This window comes from Vitis riparia, chromosome 13, assembly GCF_004353265.1.
Source record: "Vitis riparia cultivar Riparia Gloire de Montpellier isolate 1030 chromosome 13, EGFV_Vit.rip_1.0, whole genome shotgun sequence".
Lineage (NCBI taxonomy): Eukaryota > Viridiplantae > Streptophyta > Magnoliopsida > Vitales > Vitaceae > Vitis > Vitis riparia.
Window position 1 is genome coordinate 5,295,546 of NC_048443.1, and position 19,689 is coordinate 5,315,234.

A 19,689-nucleotide genomic window follows, 5' to 3' on the forward strand; every position below is an offset into this window, starting at 1 on the left:
GACAAGAAATGGAGAAATCTAAATTTCCTAACACAAAGAACTTAATTAACCCTTATAAATGATATCACCAAGGAACATAAGCTTGAGCTATATTATTATCTACATCTATTCCTAGTGATTTCTAAGGGTAATAAATTCTTACTGCAGTTCACATAATTAACAAAATTTCATCATCTATCATCGTTTGAAAAGTTGTATGGCTATGCTCTTGATTATTTTTCCTTAAGAGTCTTTGGTTGTTCTTGTTATGTCCTTTATCCTCTGTAGAGCATAGTAAGTTATCTTTTTGTTCTATTATTTGTGTTTTTCTAAGGAATGAGGTCAAAAGGGATATCGTGCTTTGATTCTGTTTGCTATAAATTATATATACCGCGTTATATTTTCTTCCTTGAGCATATACATTTTTTTTCTATTCCTATCGAGTCTCATAATGTCTTTAAATCTAAACTTTTTCATATTGATAATTTCTTAGATGTTGTGGACAGTTTTCCTATAGATACAAGTACTTTGGTTTCTGATCATCATGCTCCTTCATCTCCTCCTATGGCTACTCCAACACCTTCTGAAACTATGGATCCTCTTTTCCCATGTACTTCTCAGCATCCTCGTTAGTGTACTCAATTATTGAATTTTTTTAATTGCATTTATTTAGATTCATTTACATCCTTTTTAGCTTATATTCATAATATCTTTGAGCCTCTAACCTTTAGAAAAGTCATTATTGATCCTCTTTAGTAGTAGGCTATGATTGAGGAACTTGTTGCTTTTCATAAGACTAACACTTGGGATTTGGTACCTTTATTGCCTAGTAGGATTACAATTGGTTCATCGAGTCTATAAAAGCAAAACTAAGTTTGATAGTTTGGTTGAGCAATTAAAAAGCCTAAATAGTTGCTAAAAGGTTCTCTCAATAGTATGGTATGGATTATGAGGAGACTTTTACTCTTATTACAAAAATGACTACTAATTGTACTCTTATTGTAGTTGCTTCTGTTCATCAATGACATATTTCTTAAATGGATGTTAAAAATGTCTTCTTAATGGTGATTATAAGAAGAAGTCTACGTGGTACCCACTCTTGATGTTTCTCATAACCTTGGAGAAGTTTGCAGACTTAAAAAAACTTTATATGGTCTCAAACAAGCACCTTCTATGTGCTTAGTTTGCAAAGTTCCTTGATGTTCTTACTTCTATTTGATTTCATCCCAATTATCATGAACCTACAATCATTTTAAAATGCACCATTAATTTCTAGTCATATTCTACTTTTTCTATATGTTGATGATATGATTAATACATTTGATTATGTTGATGAGATTATAGAATTGATATTAGATTTGACTTCATGTTTTGAAATGAAGGATTTGCATTCTTTACGATACTTTTTGGATATTAGGGTAGCTTCTTTTTTGAAAGGTTATCTTATCTCACAATCTAAGTATATAGTCTATATACTTGATCATGCTTGACTTACTAATACTAAGACTATTGATACTCCTCTTAAGGTTAATGTTTGGTATTCTTCTTTTAGTGGTAATCGACCCCTATCGAGCCTTACTTTATATTGTACTATTGTTGGCAACTTAGTCTATCTTACTCTTACACATATGAACATTGCTTATGTTGTTAACATTATTAGTCAAATTGCTTATCTTACTATAATTCATTAGGTTGTTGTTCTTCTTATTCAACAGTATCTCCAAGGTGCTTTATTTTAAAATCTTTTACTTTTGTCCACTTCCTCTTTAGAATTGCATGCACATGTTGATGCTAACTAGGCTAGTGATCACAAAGATTGCAAGTCTACCACTAAATTTTATATATTTTAGGGTGATTCTCTTATTCTTGGAAGAGCAAGAAATTGACTATCATTTCATTATCTTTCATACAAGCTAAGTATCATGATATGATGTCTACCACGAATGAAGTAGTTTAGTTACACTGATTATTTGTTTATATGAGTGTTTTTCTTTTTTGTCACACTCTTATGTTAACCACTTGATGTGGGTATTTCTTTTTCTTATCTCACTCCTATGTCAGTTGACTAATATGAGTATTTCTCTTTTTTGTTTCACTCCTATGTATTGTGACAACAAAAGTGTTATTTTGATTATTACACACAACTCCATATTTATGAAAGGACCAAATATATTCAAATTGATTGACACTTCACTCATCATTATTTTCAAAAATGCCTTTTTTTGTTTCTTTTTTCTCATAAATTACAAACCTATTTACCAAGTCGCATTCACTTCCATGTTTTCAGCTTTTTGTTAGCAAACTTTCGATGTTTTTTACAGTTGTAAAATTATTTGTTTTCTATATTATTATTATTATTATTATTTAGAAGTATAGATGAATTAATACTTTTCTCTTTATTTTCTTTGATTGTAGACCTATTTAATTTTTATTGGTGTTATACTTATTTTTCAAGTAATCATAATAAGACCCCAAATATTTTTTTCTCCCATTGTTTATGATTCTTTCTAATCACACAATTCGTAATTTAATTGATTCAATAATATCAATAAAGCTACTCAAAATTACCTTTACCTTGGATAAAGTATTTTATGTGTCTGGACCCATAATAACAATCATAATAAAGTAATCGTAATAAAATAATATCAATAAAGCTACTTAAAATCATAATAACAATTGCCTCGTTAATATTTTATGTGAAGTAATCTTGCCTGGACCCAGATCCAGATTATGATCACGTTAAATGACTCAATAAACAGTGATATTACACTGAGTTGTGTCTGAATAATAATAATAATAATAATTGGGTGCAAAAACCACATGTACAGCACAATAACTGGGCATCTTTTTAAATAAAGTATTCGGCAGCTTTTGGAACAGCATTCCATATGCAATCAAGCATCCTTCTATTAAGATATTATTGGAATTCCGTATCCAATCTAGGGGCAATCTAGAGGCATTCTATAGCAAAGTTTCATTTGCCCATTTTTCTCCAATATTTCGGGATTGCAACCCAAGACAAAAGGTTGGCCTTAGATGATTACTTAGACCATAAGTCATCATAAAAACAAAATATTAAAAAGATATTTTAATCAATAAATTAATTATAATTATTTTCTTTTAATTGATTGCAAAAAATATAAAAATTATCATAATAATATTTTTCATAGTTTTTTTTTTCTATCATTAATATATTAATTAAATATTAAAAAAATTATACATATATGAATATTTATTTTATATCATTAATTACAATTGAATTAAATGGATCATAGTTTTAATATTAATATATTTTAAAACTAAACATATTATAATTAAATGTCACGATATTATTATTGAATAATATTTTATGTAACTTTATAATAAATATACATTTATAAAATTTATATTTTTTATCCACACATATGATATTATTAGTAAATATGATAAATTATATCATACATATATAATTCTCTTTAATAAAACAACTTTAAAATCTCTATTATTACTTTTTATACCATTTTTAGAGTTTTTCTCAATATTTTCATGAGTTTTAATTAATTTTTACCCTACCAATATTTTATGTGAAAATATCTATTGATATTCCTTAATATATCTTGACATATCTATAAAATCGAATTACCAATATATTTGTCAAAATCGATATTTTAGGGATGCATGATTTCATTTTGCATTGGTCCCTACAATCAATAATATATACATCACAAGTGCAAATAAATTTAGATCTCGAATTAAAGATTTATAGTAGTGTGACCCCTTTCTACCTGGGCAAAGCTACTCTTATGAAATATATTCCAGATGTTTTATATATACCGGTTTTATGTATGTCTATATAAAAATTAAATATTGAAATATAATTTTAATGAATTAATAAATTTGAATTATTTTATTTTTTAATTTTACTTGACTAATTATTGAAAATAGGAAGTCATTCTTATGATATTCTCAATGATTTTTTTTTTGGTCTTTTTTTATACAAATAAAATCAACTTCTAAATATTTTCTTTAAATACTATAAATTTTATCATATATATATATATATATATATATATATATATATATATATATATATATATTTAGTAAAATAATTTAATTAAGTGTATTGTTATTTATTTTTATTTTTTTACTACTGATGGGAATAAGGCTTCATATTACCTTTTAAAATGCCCAAAATTTAGATTGATTGTTTCATTATCGAATTCTCCATCCCAAGGTATGAATATAATTACAAAAATTAATAATCATTCTATTTTCACAGCACAAATGTCTTAACTTTCATTCTCAAATAAATTCAAGAAAAATGACTTATTATAGAAGTGTGTTCTTTTCGGCTTTTCTTAAAGAGAGAGAGAACGCTTCTTTTTTCTTTTTTCTTTTTGAATGATTACATAATGGGAGTTTCTAGACAACTTTAACTCTCCGATTAGTCATTTTTGCTCGGTACTCGGTTGATCAAAAGAAATTTTTTTCTCTAAAATTTTTTCTGATATTTTCATAAATTCAACCACCGACACGTTTTTTTTTATATAATATTTGATATTTTAATCCTTGATAAGATCTTATCACCGAATCTAGCCTAGTCCCACTTATTAAACATGTCATTTTATACAATCTATGGACACCTCCCGACAGCTCCACTGAAATAAAGACACATTAAATAAGTGAATTTGGTGGCAAGGCTCAACAACCGACCCTGTGCACACCTCTTGCTTATATCATGTTCTATATAAAGGATGAAGTTTGATGTCAACGTGGAACCAATACATTGATATGATTTAGAATTAAAAATAATTTTAAATGATAAGTAAAATTAATTGATTTATTTTTAAATTCACATTTTTATTTTACTTTTTTACTTTCATTTGTCCTAATTATTTCTAGGATCCCCTTTACTACTCCACTACTTTTACTAATATTCAATCTCATTTATTCTAATTATAATTTATAAGGATAAATATATTAATTTAATAATTTAAAATATATTTTAAATTAATTTGATTAAATAATTTTAAGAATTTAAGAAAAAATTAAATAACAAATTTTAAGTTAACAACCTGAGTATAATTTAATTTAAAGTCAATTTAAATCATTAAATAATAAATATTAAATTTTATCAAACACCCTTTTCGTCCGTCTCTCCACCAACATTTTTTAGTTATATTATACACTCTCATTGAACTATACTCTCTAATTTATGAAGATTATAATAAATTAATTTAAAACACTAATTTACAGGATGATTTAATTTAAACCATCAATATCAACCATGGCCTTCAAGAAGATGCTTGGATTACTTATGTGTGGATTTTTCTGCTATTGTTTTACCTAATGGTGAATCTCACAAGAAAGCAGTCTTAACAGCTGAGGAACATGAGAACAAACCAACCAAATAAGTCAATTGAACTTCAGGGAAATATCCTTTGCACAAATTTACCAAGCTACCACATCCAAACTCTAAAAAGCTTATATCACATTCACATCTCAGACTGAAGGACATGGGTTCTCTATACAAGGGAAATAGGCTCAATGAATAATGTCTTTACGTGATCCTTAGTCTCACAGTCTTGAACACCATACCCGTCCCGATACAGATATATGCATTGAGACATCCTAGGAATGTCCATTGCCATTCCAATAAAAGTTTGGGAGAAGGGAGAATTCAGATTTCGCTCTTCATTCATCTTCTTCCATGTTTCATCAATCAAGAAGCCTATGTATTTGCGGGCATCGTCTTCAGAAGCACTAGTTTCATACATGTAACATTGTATGGATTTAGGAACATCTCCTCTTTTTAACTCATCCTGAGAAAAAAAATATATGTATCACTATTATTATTATTATTATTATTATTAAATGATGGATTGTTAGCATAGAAAATAAACTAAAGCAATCTCTGATAATTAGGCTGCATACAGATGATGTCCCAAGATCATCTGAAAGACGGAAAATAGTTGATGACCAACGGATTATATCGCGGAATCTCTCTAAGCCTCCCAAGGCCTCCTCCGTCATTGGATTTGTGATGAAAAAATAGGCATGAACTAGTGTTAGTGGACCCGACACTGAAATCAAGGCATTGTTGATATACTCCTGTAGAGATGGCATATAACCTTCGTGGTACCATTTCGCCTCCACTAAGTGGGATTTACTTAAATCTGCCCACTGAAGAATTAATCATATAATGAGCCAAAAGCATATTTTGCACAGGAAATTTCGTCAGTTTGATTATAGAAAGAGGACTGAATTTTTAATCTGAAATGTTACCGCTTTTCTGAGATATGAAATGATGTTGAGATCGTGTTCTTTAAGAACATCATAAGCGGTTTCATTAGTGAAGTTGTAGAGAGCAAGGAAACAGATCTTCATGTATTGTGGAAGTTGCTCCATTGCATTGGTATCCCATCTGACAGTGGAAACAAAACTAGCATCCCAACCTCTATTAAATTAAAAGGACAAGAAGTATACAGAAACCACCAACCTGTCAACAGCATCTGTAAAGAGCTCAAGTTCATCCAACGTCCCATAAACATCATAAACATCATCAATTGTTGTTATCAGCGAAATGAGTTTTGTCAACATTCTCCTGCAATATCCAAACTGAGGTTCAAATATAAATCCCACAGCCCAAAAGAAATTCTCCATCAATCTGTCCCTAGCAAAGCTCAATTTTTCTGGGAGGCGTGTGCTCCTCCACCACCTGCATTTGTAAGGCCCAAAAGAGGGGATATCAATATTAGAATTTGATAATACTTTGTAGCTGCTAAACTATACATGAAAATGAGAATATGCTCACTCCTACATTGATGCATGTTTTAGATCCTCCTGGTATGTTGCTTGCACCATATTGTAATCCAGTTTAGCAAGCTCAAGTAAAATGGGATTCATGCGCTGGCTTCTCTCATATACATCTATGAACCATCTTGCCTCTAGCCTTAGCATTCTCCAGTGCAGCGGAAGCTCCATGGCATGGTTTATTATCGCAGTAAGATCATTTTGATCTACAGTCCGCTCAAGGTATTCTTCAAGAAAATTTCTTGTGAAATCTCTAGCCTCTTCTAGGATATTTTCACCTTCTACGGAAAGGTATGAAGCTTCATACAAGCATAGAATTCCCTTGATATCTTCATTAAGCCATGGCTTAACAGTCCCCATCTTGTTTATGAAAATATGGAAAACATCTGCAACATTCAATATGACAATAATTATGCTGAAGTATAAATATGTCGCACAGAATTTATAAAATCCCAAAAATCGTGTGCTCTTTATGCTATTCTCATTAGGCAACTAATTGATCTAGTGCTTCCTGTATATGCTGTTTTACCTGGTAGATCGTGTACCTCTTTCCACTGCCTGAAAAAATTATTAAAACGGTAGTGAAGACTAAATTTAAACCTAGGACTCGGTAGGGTCTAATACCTTGAGGAACATGGTAGCCATGCTGTCTTAGGAGTCTAAATTCAAGAGCTGTGGCATATAAATCTCCATTTTTCCATGTATCATTCCTATTGTAGTTGTTGTATATGCTATGCAATATTCTCTTTATTTCTTCCCCAAAGTGATAATGTATTCCAAGCCTTTGCAAGGTATCAATTAGCTCCAGTTGATGCAAAGGTTCCCCGACTTGGCCAAGCATTATCTTTACATCTCCCTTAAGCTTCTCCAATTGTCTTGTATATGTTTCTCCCTGCATATAAGACACTATATCCGTCAAAAAATCAAGTTGAGTCCATTAATGAACAATAGTACTAAAAGTTAGCACCTACCACATAATCACTCGTTAGTGACTGGATATAATCATGGTCCCAAATTGAAGGTTGGTAGCTTGCGGTTCGCCTCACAATCACAGCAGTTTGGCTACTAGTTTTAGCCCCACCCGTGCATTGGACTGGACCAGAAATGCAAACGCCGTGCGATTTTCCGAGGCAGAAGCGGCTTGCAGGTTGCAGTCTTGTAAAAGTGAAAAAAGGGTTTGAAGAAAGCGTCAGAAGAGCCATAGGAGTGGGACAAGCTGGATCACATTGCCAGCAGCTATATATAGAATTTGTGGTCATGTGCTCCCATGTTTGCTGTAAGATTAAGCAATAGTATTATGTCAAATTTGCAATAATGCTAGTATGCCCAGCTTGTCGGCCTTTAGATAGGAGTCTCAAAGCATATTGTATTGATCGGGTCATAACTATCTTTTCATAGAATAAAATATTCAAAAAGAGTTTTATTATTAGGTTTGTTTACAAAAGTTTTGAAAAACAGTTTTTTAATATTTTTAAAATAAAAGCATGTTTGGAGATTTAGAATGTTTTTAACTTATTTTTTGTGTCTTTAAATAGTTCTTAAAAATAACTTTTATCTGTAATTATTTATTTTCAATAATTCTTCATATTTGTATAATTATTTTTAAAAAAAAATTCTTAAAAACAACTGAATTAAAATATATTTCTAGAAAAAAAAAATCTTATTTTCATAACAAGTTTCTTGTTTTTAGGACAAGCTCTTAAGAAAGTACCAACTTTGAAGAATAGAAAACTATTCAAACTATTTCCAATATGTTTTAAGAGAAGAAAAATGATATTTACATCGTAAAAGTAAACATTCATGAAAAAAAAAATTAAACCAAATAAAAAATAAATTAAAGCAAAATATTTCAACTTGTTTTATGTGTTTCTAAATATTTCCTAAAAATATTTTTTTATCTATGATGATTTATTTTTAATAATTCTCATATATTATTTTTTGAAATGTCTCCTAAAAATTGTTGATTATTATAATTAAAATATGTTTTTAAAAAAATCTTATTTTTAGAATAAGTTTTTTGTTTTTAAAACATTTTTCAAAAAATTACCACATGTCTTTTTAAGTCTAGAAAATAATTTTCTATTTTGAAGGATAGAAAATTGTTCAAAATATTTCGAATATGTTTTGAAAGAAGAAAAATTATACATACATTGTAAAAGTATACATTCATGATAAAAAAAAGTATTTTAAATTAAGTAAGAAATTCATGAAGTGTTAAAATAAAAATAATGGTTTCATGAAAAATAAAAGAAATGTGGGAAAAGAAAAATAAATAGTAAACAGATATAAGCTTTAATAAAACTCGAATAATTTTAGCAAAATTTTAATTGTGCTTCTCAACTTAATGTTATTTTCTTAATGACAATTAAGTGAATCTTTTTCTAACTAATTATATAATTAGTTACCACAATTTTTATTACAATAAATTATGGTATTTTTATGATTGTTAAATTACTACTTTTTTAAAATTAGTAACTTTAAAATATTTTTATTTTAATTATATAAAATAAAAGGAAACATTATAATAAAATTTTAGATACTTTAATATGTAAAAATAAGTAGATTTAACACTTAACAATACTCAAGCAATATATGGAGTCTAACTTAAAGCATGCTATATGATATATTGATAGAGTACATGATTATCATTTCATAAAATAAGATATTCAAAAAAATATTATGAAGAAGTAAAAGAATAGTAACATAATATAAATATCATAAAGGTAATGAACGGAAAGGGGCAAAAAAAAAAAAAACAAAAGGAAAAGTTAAAATAAACTTAATAAAAAATTGAATTAAGTGATGAAATCAATTTACTAATATTACAAGAATGAGAATTAAGATTGGTTTCCTGAAAAAATTTTAAAATAAAAATAATAAGCATTTTTATTCGATGATAGTTGAAAGAGTCTTTCTTGAATTTTAATTTCATAAGAAAAAATGATGCAAGTATTTAATTAAAAATTTTAAATTATTAGAAAAGTGAATGTCAAATTATTGTTAAGCACCTAAGGATTAAATATGATTCTTTTAATTTGAGTTGATTCATCGATTTGATTGAGCAACCTTAATTATTAAAATAGAAAAATATTTGGCATAATCTTAGGTTTAAGTGGCAAATTTGAGAATAAAACAACTTAAATATGAAAATGATTCCTTTTATAAATCTAACTTTAACCTAATTATATAATATTTTTGGAATGAAAATCCACTTTGATTAATTTAAAAATGATTTAATACACTTCTCATAAATTCATCACTCTTATTATTATGTTGTTCATATTAATTGAAATAAATTAATTATAAATAATAAATAAATTATAAATAATTAATAATAAGCAAACTAATGAATTATCCAATTTGATTCATCATAACACCTTTTTTTAACCAAAACCATTTAGGGTATGTTTGATTGGAAAATGCTAAAAATAGACCAAAAAAAAATTCTTAGAAGAATCATTTCCCTATGGTTGGATGATATAGAAAATGAGATAAAAAAATTAAAATAATTTCCGAAAGAAAAAAGGTAAAGTTTGGGGAAGTGTATTTTTCATCATTTTAATGTTTTATTTTTCAAAATTGTCATGGATAACAAAATTCTTTGTTTTTTGTTTCATCTTAATTTCTACTTTTTTTTTTTCAAACTTTTTGGCAACCAATTTTAATAAGAAAATTAATAAAAATAAATTTTAGAATAAAATATCACAACAAGAATTATAAAAAAAAATTAAATAATATCAAGAGTTCATAATAGATAAAAATAGTTTATTACCTAATTTATTTCACTATTTTTTATTTTTCATTAAAACCATGCATTTAAAGAAATATAATCGTACTTTTGGTTTATTTGGTAATCCTTGAATGGAAAAATGCTTCTTATAAATTAATTAAATAAAAGAAATTCAATTTCAACATAAATTAATTAAATAAAATTTGATTCAATATATTTCTTATAAATGAATTAAAATGGAGTTTTGTTAGAAATTTAAATTTATTAAATAAATGAACTAACAATAAATATTTTGATTTAAAAGAAAATAGATTTTCATCCTGAAAAAAAGATTTAAATAATAAAAATCTTTATTTTGTAAAAACTATAAACATGAGATAAAAAAAGTTATAAAATTTTAAAATTCACTCGTCATGATTTGCATTAAGTGGTTAGCCAGATCTATTTTACTAAATAAAATTTAGTGGTTTTGAGTTGGTATTTAGAACATTTAATCATCACTTACATGCCAGCAATTAAAAAATGATAATAAAAATAGTGATGCATGTAAAACCATCTATCACTTAAATTACTCAATGATATCTTCATCTATCCCTCAAAAACTCATGCACCATTTTTTAAATTTGTGAGTCAAACTTTTGTACAACATCACTCATTTATTAACTAAAGTGGTAAGTTAGGATATGTAGATCCCCATTTAGGCATGGGTCACTTTTTTTTTCTCTATTTGTTTTTGCAGATCACTTTTTTTAGCCAGGTGTCGCTATTCCAGCGGGCCACGTGTCACATCCTTAGTGGCCATAAGGAATCAACCTCGCTTTTTGAAGCTGCGGTAGGACTTTGACACGTGGAGTAACTTTTTGGAGGGGGACCCCCCCTCTCTTACCATGAATCCCGGCTGCAGGAGGCATGAGCAGTAGTGAGAGTGGTTGGGCAAGCCATGCTTGCTGACCGGTGAATTGGAGGGCAGAGGAGTGGCTTGAGGAGGAGAGGAGGGAAGAAGATTTTTTTGGAGAGAGAGCTGGGGTTTAGTGAGTGAGGAGGGGAGAGGAGAGTTCGAGGAGTAGCCTTTGGAAAAGAGGTCTGGATCTGGGCATCTTCCCAAAGGGTCATAAAAACAGGGCTCGAAGTCAGGTGAGCTTCCATCTACGAGAAAGCTTCTCAGGTATGGACACTGTTCATTACCTTCTCTATTTTGTTTTTGGATATCGATAAGATTCTATTTTGGTGTTTGGATGTGAGCATTGGAGATTTTATTATGTTCTTATGGAATCTGAGTTCGTTTGCCTCCATGTTGTGCTTGATTTCTAACTTGGCTTTCAACTTGTTTACACCGACTATTTTAAACTGCTCTCCTCTGTTTCTTGATTGTTTGCGGGTTATCCTCGATGCCTGGAGTATACTTACTCATTCTCTCTGTTCTGGAAAATTTTGAGAGCAGATTCATCACATGCTTTTGATTTGTGGGGTCGTGCCTGCATTTCCTTTTTTTATTTATTTATTTATCGTCCCACCCTTCTCCAGATCTCTCACATCTGGAATTCTATCCGGCCGATATTCCACCTTCTCCGGATGTCTCGCATCCGGAATCCTGTCCGGTCGACATTCCACCTTCTCCGGATGCCTCACATCCGGAATTTTGTCCCCCGATGTTCCACCTTCTCCGGATGCCTCACATCTGGAATCCTGTCCGGCCAACATTCCACCTTCTCCGGATGCCTCACATCCGGAATTCTGCCCGCCGATGTTCCACCTTCTCCGGATGTCTCGCATCCGGAATTCTGTCCGACCGAGGTTCCGCCTTCTCCGGATATCTCACATCCGGCGCCTGTCGCCGGATGGGAGAAGAAGGCGATTCAACTTCCCCCATCAGACATGTCCGGATCCTTGTTTTATAACTTCTTTTTTTTTTTAAATCATTTCAAAGCATCCTATCTTTCATCCTTAGATTTTTTTTAGATCACCCAAGAGTCCCATTTCCAGTAAAATTTTGTTGTCATCTTTCTTTCTGGCAAACAATTTTCACAACTCTTTTGTTTTTTAAAATGTTTTAAAATAAGCATAGATTCAATCCCGTAATTTTGAGTAATGGAGTTTATGGAATTAATTCATGCAAAATAAATGAGTTTTGGTGGGAGCCCGACATATATGATTTTATAATTGATTGATTGATTGATTGATTGATTGATTTAGTTGCCATGCATGATTGTTTCTATTCTGCCCTATGACATGCTTGAAATTATTCTTTAATTGTGCACTAACCTCACTTCTTGATAGCACATTGTGGCTCGTCACCCAGGTATGTATCTATTCCCATTCTGGTATTTCTATATGCATGTTTTGATTCTCATATGTGCATGATAGTTCTGGGTACTCACTGTTTTACTCGTCCATTGCCCTGATTGCTTCATTTTATTAGTAGAGACCCGAATTTAGGGACTTAAAGGGGTGCTACGGTCTGTACCGTACCTTCCCCATAAGTAACCTGACCCCCGAACCCAATCCGGTTTTTCGCAGACCGCCTTTTCCAAAATAAGGAGTCACATTTAAGGTTTTTCTTTCTTATTTTGTTTACCCTTTTAAAAATAAAACAAAAATAAGTGACGACTCCAAGTCATTTTCTTAACCAATAAAAATCATAATTTTTCAAATAAAAAGCGAGTTTCGCCATCGAGTGGGAAACGCATGAGCCGAAATGCGGGGTCCACAGATATTATTCTCATTGCATTAATCATGTAATAAATTATTCAAAGTACTTTAACATGTAGATTAATTGGTTTATAGGGATTGATTTGTGAAAGTTAGTGTATCTTATTAAGAGCGTGCAACTAGGAATTCTCTTGAGAAATAATGTACCATATGAAGAAATTTGGAGTTATCATCACTATATGCAAAGAAATATGAAAATTGATGTACGCTATTAAGAACATGCAGTTAGGAATTCTTTTGAAAAATGATGTACCATATGAAGAAATTATGAGTTATCATCACAATATGCAAAAAAAAAAAAAAAAATGTTATACATTACAAAGAAATTATGAATTGTCATTAGGGTATGTAGGGAAATATGATGTACCATACAAAGAAATTAGGAGTTATTATTACGATACACAAAACCTAAGACCCAAAATATGTATTTTTTAAGAACAATTTATTTTGAAAACAATGTTACATTGAGTCACATTTTATTTTCTAAAGTGATTTATATGAGTTGAAAAAAAAAGTGAAAAATAGTCTATTTGAATTAAATCAAACTTTTGAAATTATTGGGAGAAGCATTTCAAAGATACAATTAGAAGATCCAAATGGTAAAAATTAACAAAAATACTACATCTACATAAATTATGAAAGTTAATGCATGGTGTATCCTATTAAGTATACAACTAGGAATTCTTTGAAATACAATGTACCATATGACAAAATTAGGAGTTATCATTATGGTACACAAAAGCTAAGGCTCAAATATATTTCAAAAGCAATTTATTTTGAAAATAATGTTGCATTGAGTCATATTTAATTTCAAAAGTGATTTATATGAGTTGAAAAAAAAAAGGTGAAAAACATTCTATTTGAATTTAGTCAAACTTTTGAAAATATCAAAATTATTGGGCAAAGCACATTTCAAAGATACAATTAGAAAATCCAAAAGCATAGTATTATTATTTCTTCCATGGAAAAAGGTAAAAATTAGCAAAAATATTGTAACATATGGATAGGTTGCAAAAGTTAATGGTCTATCCTATTAAGAAGGTACAACTAGGAATCCTTTGAAATGCGAAATATCATATGAAGAAATTAGGAGTTATCATGACAACATGCAAAGAAATATAATGTACCATATGACAAAATTAGGAGTTATCATCAAGGTACACAAAAACTAAGGCCCAAAATATGTCTTTTTCAAGAGCAATTTATTTTGAAAATAATGTTGCATTGAGTCACACTTTATTTTCTAAAGTGATTTATATGAGTTGAAAAACAAAATGTAAAAAGTAATCTATTTGAATTTAGTCAAACATTTGAAAATATCAAAATCATTGGGCCAAGCATTTCAAAGATAAAATTAAAAAATCCAAAAGCATATTATTATTATTATTTCTTCCATGGAAAAGGGTAAAAAAAATTTAAAAAAAAATTAGCACTAGTTTATCTTAAGAATCTAAAACTAAAAATTGGAACCTTTTTGCCATTGAGTATATTAGTTTATTTATTTATGTCATTTGGTAGTTTGGAGATGGTTACTTGCATTTTAGTTGAGTTATAAGAATTTGCCAAAATTGCAGAGATGAGCATAGAGTATTTTTTATATGTCCTCATCATTAAGTCAAGGAGCCAATAATAGAAGTTTTGATTTAAAAAAAAAAACATAACTTTCATAAATAAATAAATAAATGGCTTAAACAATAAATATATAAATAAAAAATAAAAAATTATTAAGTTTTCAAAAAATTCACTTACTTACGAGGTTATCATGTTTAGTTTTAAATGATTAGTCAAATATCTCTTATTAAATAAATTCGGTGATTTAAGTTGGTATTAGAACATTTAATCATCATTTATCAAACATCCTTGTAGACCCCCTTTATTTCAAACCAAGTGTTACATAGTTTTTTTTTATCTATTATTATTGTTTTCATAATTTGAATCAAAGGGGCATTTCATGGCCACCCGGGAGGAGTTGGAGAGCATTTCGTTTGGAGTGGGGGACAACATCCATGAAGCTCCATGCATGGACGTGTGGCATGGACCACCACCTTGCCATGATGGTGGTTGAGAGAGGGACATCTCCGAACGAGGGGAATGATATCTAGAACATAGAGCTTCATAGGATGACGGTTGAAATAGGGGAGCCGGTAGTGACGTCTTGGCTAAACCATGAGTAGGGGAGTAGGTAGGTTGTAGGACGGAGAGAGCATGTCTGTGATTTAGAAGGAGAAGACTTTTCTTGGGTAGCGTGAGATAGATATTTTTGAGCTGTAAAGAGTTTTGGGGATGAAGAAAAAGTTTGAGAAAGAAAATGAGAGTGAAAAGGAACTAGAAAGATGCGGAGTTGCAGAGCCTTTTTTTTTTAGAAGAGATAGCTTAAAGAGAAAGGACTGAGGGAGATTTTTGTGGCTTTTTGTTTGAGAGGAAATAACCTGAGGAAAAACGAGAGTGAGCTTTTCAAAGACTATAAGAGAATAGCAGAGGAGGAATCGCTCAGGTTTGATCATTTCGCACCTTAGGTTCTCCACTTTTATCGTATTTTATTTTATTTTCAGTCTTACCATGCTTCTTTCTGATATCTGGATGCTTGTTTTGGCTACTAATGTGTTAAACCTGCTTCTCAGTTTCTATTTGCTTGGTCTTTGTTTCTCCTGCTATGAGTGGCATTGTGTTTTAAGACCATTCGAACCCTCTCACTAGTTTTTTTTGAAAGCTCCTTGATCTTCATTAAAATAGAGGTTGGATTTGACGACAACATCTTCTCTTATACATGCTTTGTTTTTCTTTTTTATTGATGAATACCATATCTTGGGTTGACCGTCTGAATTGGGATGCATTTGAGAAAGCTCAACGTTGGAGTTTTTGGAGATATTGTCATATTGTACGTTAGGGGAGTTGAAAGTTGTCAAGCAAGTATGGCATGAAGGAGATTTGCTTCAAACAGGATGTGATATTGTTTCTCTTGATGGTGATGACGAAAATAATACAGTCCAATGGAGAAATCCATTTCAATGTCACCTCTACTTTGATCAGATATTAAAAGGGGATCTTCTCTAGATTGGTGATAGAAGGCTTCCTTTTCAAGTATCCGACTTCTGGGTACAGAAGGAACCCTGGGACATATTGCTAAGAAATTGGTGAATATGTTGCCTTCGATTCAAGGAAATGAGATTCCGTTGACTTCGCCTTATGAAATGATATAAAAACCTGGTGAATCGAGTTGAGACGACTTTTGGGGTCCTAGAATACTCAGATGACCCACTCTATCAGCAATATCAAAGTCCTCAAGACTTTCTACACTTACTTCATGAGCCATATTGCCTTTTACAAAATATACATTTCCTCATGCTCGATCTTTCTCAATGGCAAAGTCAGGTCCCACAGTAGCTCCTCCTTCAGGTCATTCTTCTTCAATGGCGTAAGTACTAAAGGTCGATTGTTGGCCTTACTGAGTTGTTGAATCTGGGAAATGCTTGTTTTATGAATAATGCAATATAGTGCCCTGTTCATGTACCGGAATTAGCTAAATAATTTCATGAAGATAATCATAAAAAGATAAGCTAGCAGAATCCTCTGGGTGTGGTTGGTGAGCTAGCCCTAACATTCGGCAAGGTACTTTGAAAACTGTAGACATTAGGACGAACGCTAGTTATTCTCCAACCATCCAAAACAAAGTTTGCTTGATTTGCACTACAATTCAGTGGACCTAATCAACATGATTCATAGGAACTCTTAGCATTTTTAATGGATGGTTTTCATGAAGATCTGATTTCTTGCCAAGCATAAACCATACATAAAGTTTAGATGATGCTAATAAGAGGCTTGATGAAGAGTTTGCTGATGAAAATTGAGCAAATCATATTGCTCTCAAGAGGCATGCCCAGTCCAATACCAGCCAACTCTGGTTTGTCATACGTGTAATAAGAATTCCTGTTACATTGGATCCATTCATGTATATCACCACCCCGCCACGTAGCCATCCTATCCTCCATGCCCCTTCATGCATTTCCATTATTCACATACCCAAATAGACCCGTTTCTCTCACATCTCCTACCCATCATGCTCAACCCGTCACTACCTTCCTGTCTCTCTACATCCTCATACCCATTGCCCACCTTTTCATACCCATTTCCATATTTGTCTTTCATAACCTCCCATGCATGTTACCCTTTCTTTAAATCCCATAAACCCATTTATTTCTCTACACCACACACCCTTCATGCATATTGTTTCACCACTATACCCATCTTCTCCACCTTTAACCTCATACCAAACATGCCCATCAAGCCCTTCATGCCCATATTCACCATCCATTTCCTTCATTACCCCTTTGTTGCCTATTTTCCAACGTGCATGAAGTCTCATGCACGCGCCCATCTATAACTCCTCATTGTCCTAACTTTCACGTCTACCATATCCATGTCACACCCACTTCCATTAGCCTTAAACACACCACCGAATCCTTGTTTCTCTTCTTACCTGTGAACTTGCACAACAAATTGAGGATGAGACCTAAGAGTTTGCCATTATTTAAGTATCAAAGTGGTCTCCATTGTCGGTGGTCAGTAGATAAAAAAGCAAGGGTTTAGGATCAGGCAAGGGTGTGAGGTTGTAATTGCGACACCTGGGTGGTTAATTGATTGCCTAGAGAGGCGTCATGCTGTTTTGAACCAATGCAATTATGTTGTTCAAGATGAGGTTGATTGTATGATTGACATGGGTTTTGAGCCACAAGTGGTGGATGTTTTAGATGCGATGTTTCCAAGCAATTTAAAGCCACAAAATGAAGATGAAGAGTTTGATAAAATAAAAAAAATATGTCGGACCACTTATATGTTCAGCTGCTTTACAATTGGGTAGTGTGGGTTTTTTTTTTTATGAAATTCTAGGGCGGGGTGGGTTGATTGAGAATTATTAAAGGAATCATCTTCATGGTTCTGAATACATGTTGATGTGAAGGATGAAGAAGACCTAACAATTTGGAGGAATGGGTTCTCTCATTTAGAGTGGTAGCTCTTAATAAACCGGGAATAAAGTGCGCAGACTGTTTAACCATCTAACCATCTCCTTTTGAAGATTATACAGAATATACTTTTGAAGTTGGTGTAGGATCCTCAATAGAAAAAGTTTCTGCTCCTCATTTAACTGTTGGCAACTTCTACATGGAGGAGGTATATGTTAAGCTTGGGGAAGAATTACGGTTTACTGTTGATTGTCAACATATTCCCTTTGTTGCAACACCATCAGATGTGTGGAAGGAATTAGGTCGTCCCTGTGGAATCCATTAAAAGTGGGTTACTAAATGATTCCAAACTTGGTGACTTGCATGGGAGTTGAGTAGAATTTCAAGGCATTCAAGTATGCCTACACATAGGCATCTGAACCCATTCTGCAAGTGCGACTAATGAGATCCATCTATAATGTATTTTTCCACTCCAAAAGTAACACCGAAATCATCAGCTCCATTTGTTTCAGTAATGCCCAGGCCAGCAACTCCTTTGACGTATAGCCGAACTTGATAAACCCATCCACTGCCTCCAAGAAGACGGTTCATGCCAAAAATGGAAGGTCCAATGCCAAAGTCTCATCTCCTACCCATTTGGTTGATGGCGTGAGAACGGTGAAGAAGACGAGATTGTCCAAAGCCTTCACGATTCCTGAAAGAATCACCGTGTCTGATGCATGCTATGTTGAAATCTGGCACCGAGATGACCTATCCTGATTAATAGTCCAGGTATTGCAGCTCATATGATGATGAATCATGAAATGAATAACCACTTGAACAGCTTGGTTCTGATTATATTCTAACTTTGGCTTACAATTGTTCGAGAAATGTTCCACATGTTCCTAATGCAATGTTGGGTAATATGGTTGACGCTACTCTTGCTGATTCAAGCAAGTATGATTCTAAGTTGCACCACATCCATGTTCAAATGAGACAGCCGACCCTACCATTCCATCGAGAGAAACAGCAGCTTACAATACATCATTCTGAGGACCATAATGCCAAAGCAGATCTCCCTAGAAATCTAGTTGAATTGGATGCTCATCATGTGCATGCCGATCACGGTTGTAGAAGTGATAACTGAGATGATGATGCTGGAATTAGTGAGGCTCTTTTGAACAGTAGAGTTAGAAATTATTGTCAATGAACATGGTGATTTCTTTACTACCCAACTTGAGAGCCAAAAGGTTGTATTGTGAGTCTCTACTGTGAGAAGCCCAAAGAAGAAATTGAGAAGGGAATTTCTGAAAAGGTTGTGAAGGCAATGACTTTGAAATTACTGAAGTTGCAAGTAAGTCTAGATTTAAATTGTTGAAGGTCAATGATAACTTCATGCCAGATGAGAGAACAACACTTGCCATCGCCAACTTCACAGTACAATCCTAGTTGCACCCCTGGGATCATATGCATGGTTTGCATGGCCACCTTAAGGCTACGTGTCATTTTTTTTTTCTTCCTCTTTGATTTTAAAAATAA

At 31.7% G+C, this 19,689-nt stretch overlaps 1 protein-coding gene across 1 annotated transcript; it reads right to left on the reverse strand.

Annotated features, from left to right (window-relative positions):
* Nucleotides 1-5,350: 5,350 nt before the first annotated feature.
* Nucleotides 5,351-7,973, reverse strand: LOC117929005 ((-)-alpha-terpineol synthase-like). The gene is made up of 7 exons (XM_034849183.1): nt 7,743-7,973; nt 7,396-7,663; nt 6,779-7,157; nt 6,458-6,676; nt 6,244-6,382; nt 5,893-6,141; nt 5,351-5,780 (listed from the first exon to the last, which is right to left on the reverse strand). The coding sequence occupies exons 1-7, from the start codon at nt 7,971-7,973 to the stop codon at nt 5,484-5,486; spliced, it is 1,782 nt and encodes a 593-aa protein (XP_034705074.1). The 3' UTR covers nt 5,351-5,483.
* Between the last annotated feature and the right edge of the window lie 11,716 nt (nt 7,974-19,689).

Bases quoted from the DNA above. Each gene is read 5' to 3' on its own strand.
- LOC117929005 (XM_034849183.1), bottom strand. From the start codon at position 7,973: ATGGCTCTTCTGACGCTTTCTTCAAACCCTTTTTTCACTTTTACAAGA. The intron at 7,158-7,395 runs GTATTAGACCCT...TGAATGTTGCAG, and splicing joins TGGCTACCATGTTCCTCAAG to ATGTTTTCCATATTTTCATA. The intron at 6,383-6,457 runs GTTGGTGGTTTC...TTCCACTGTCAG, and splicing joins TTTACAGATGCTGTTGACAG to ATGGGATACCAATGCAATGG.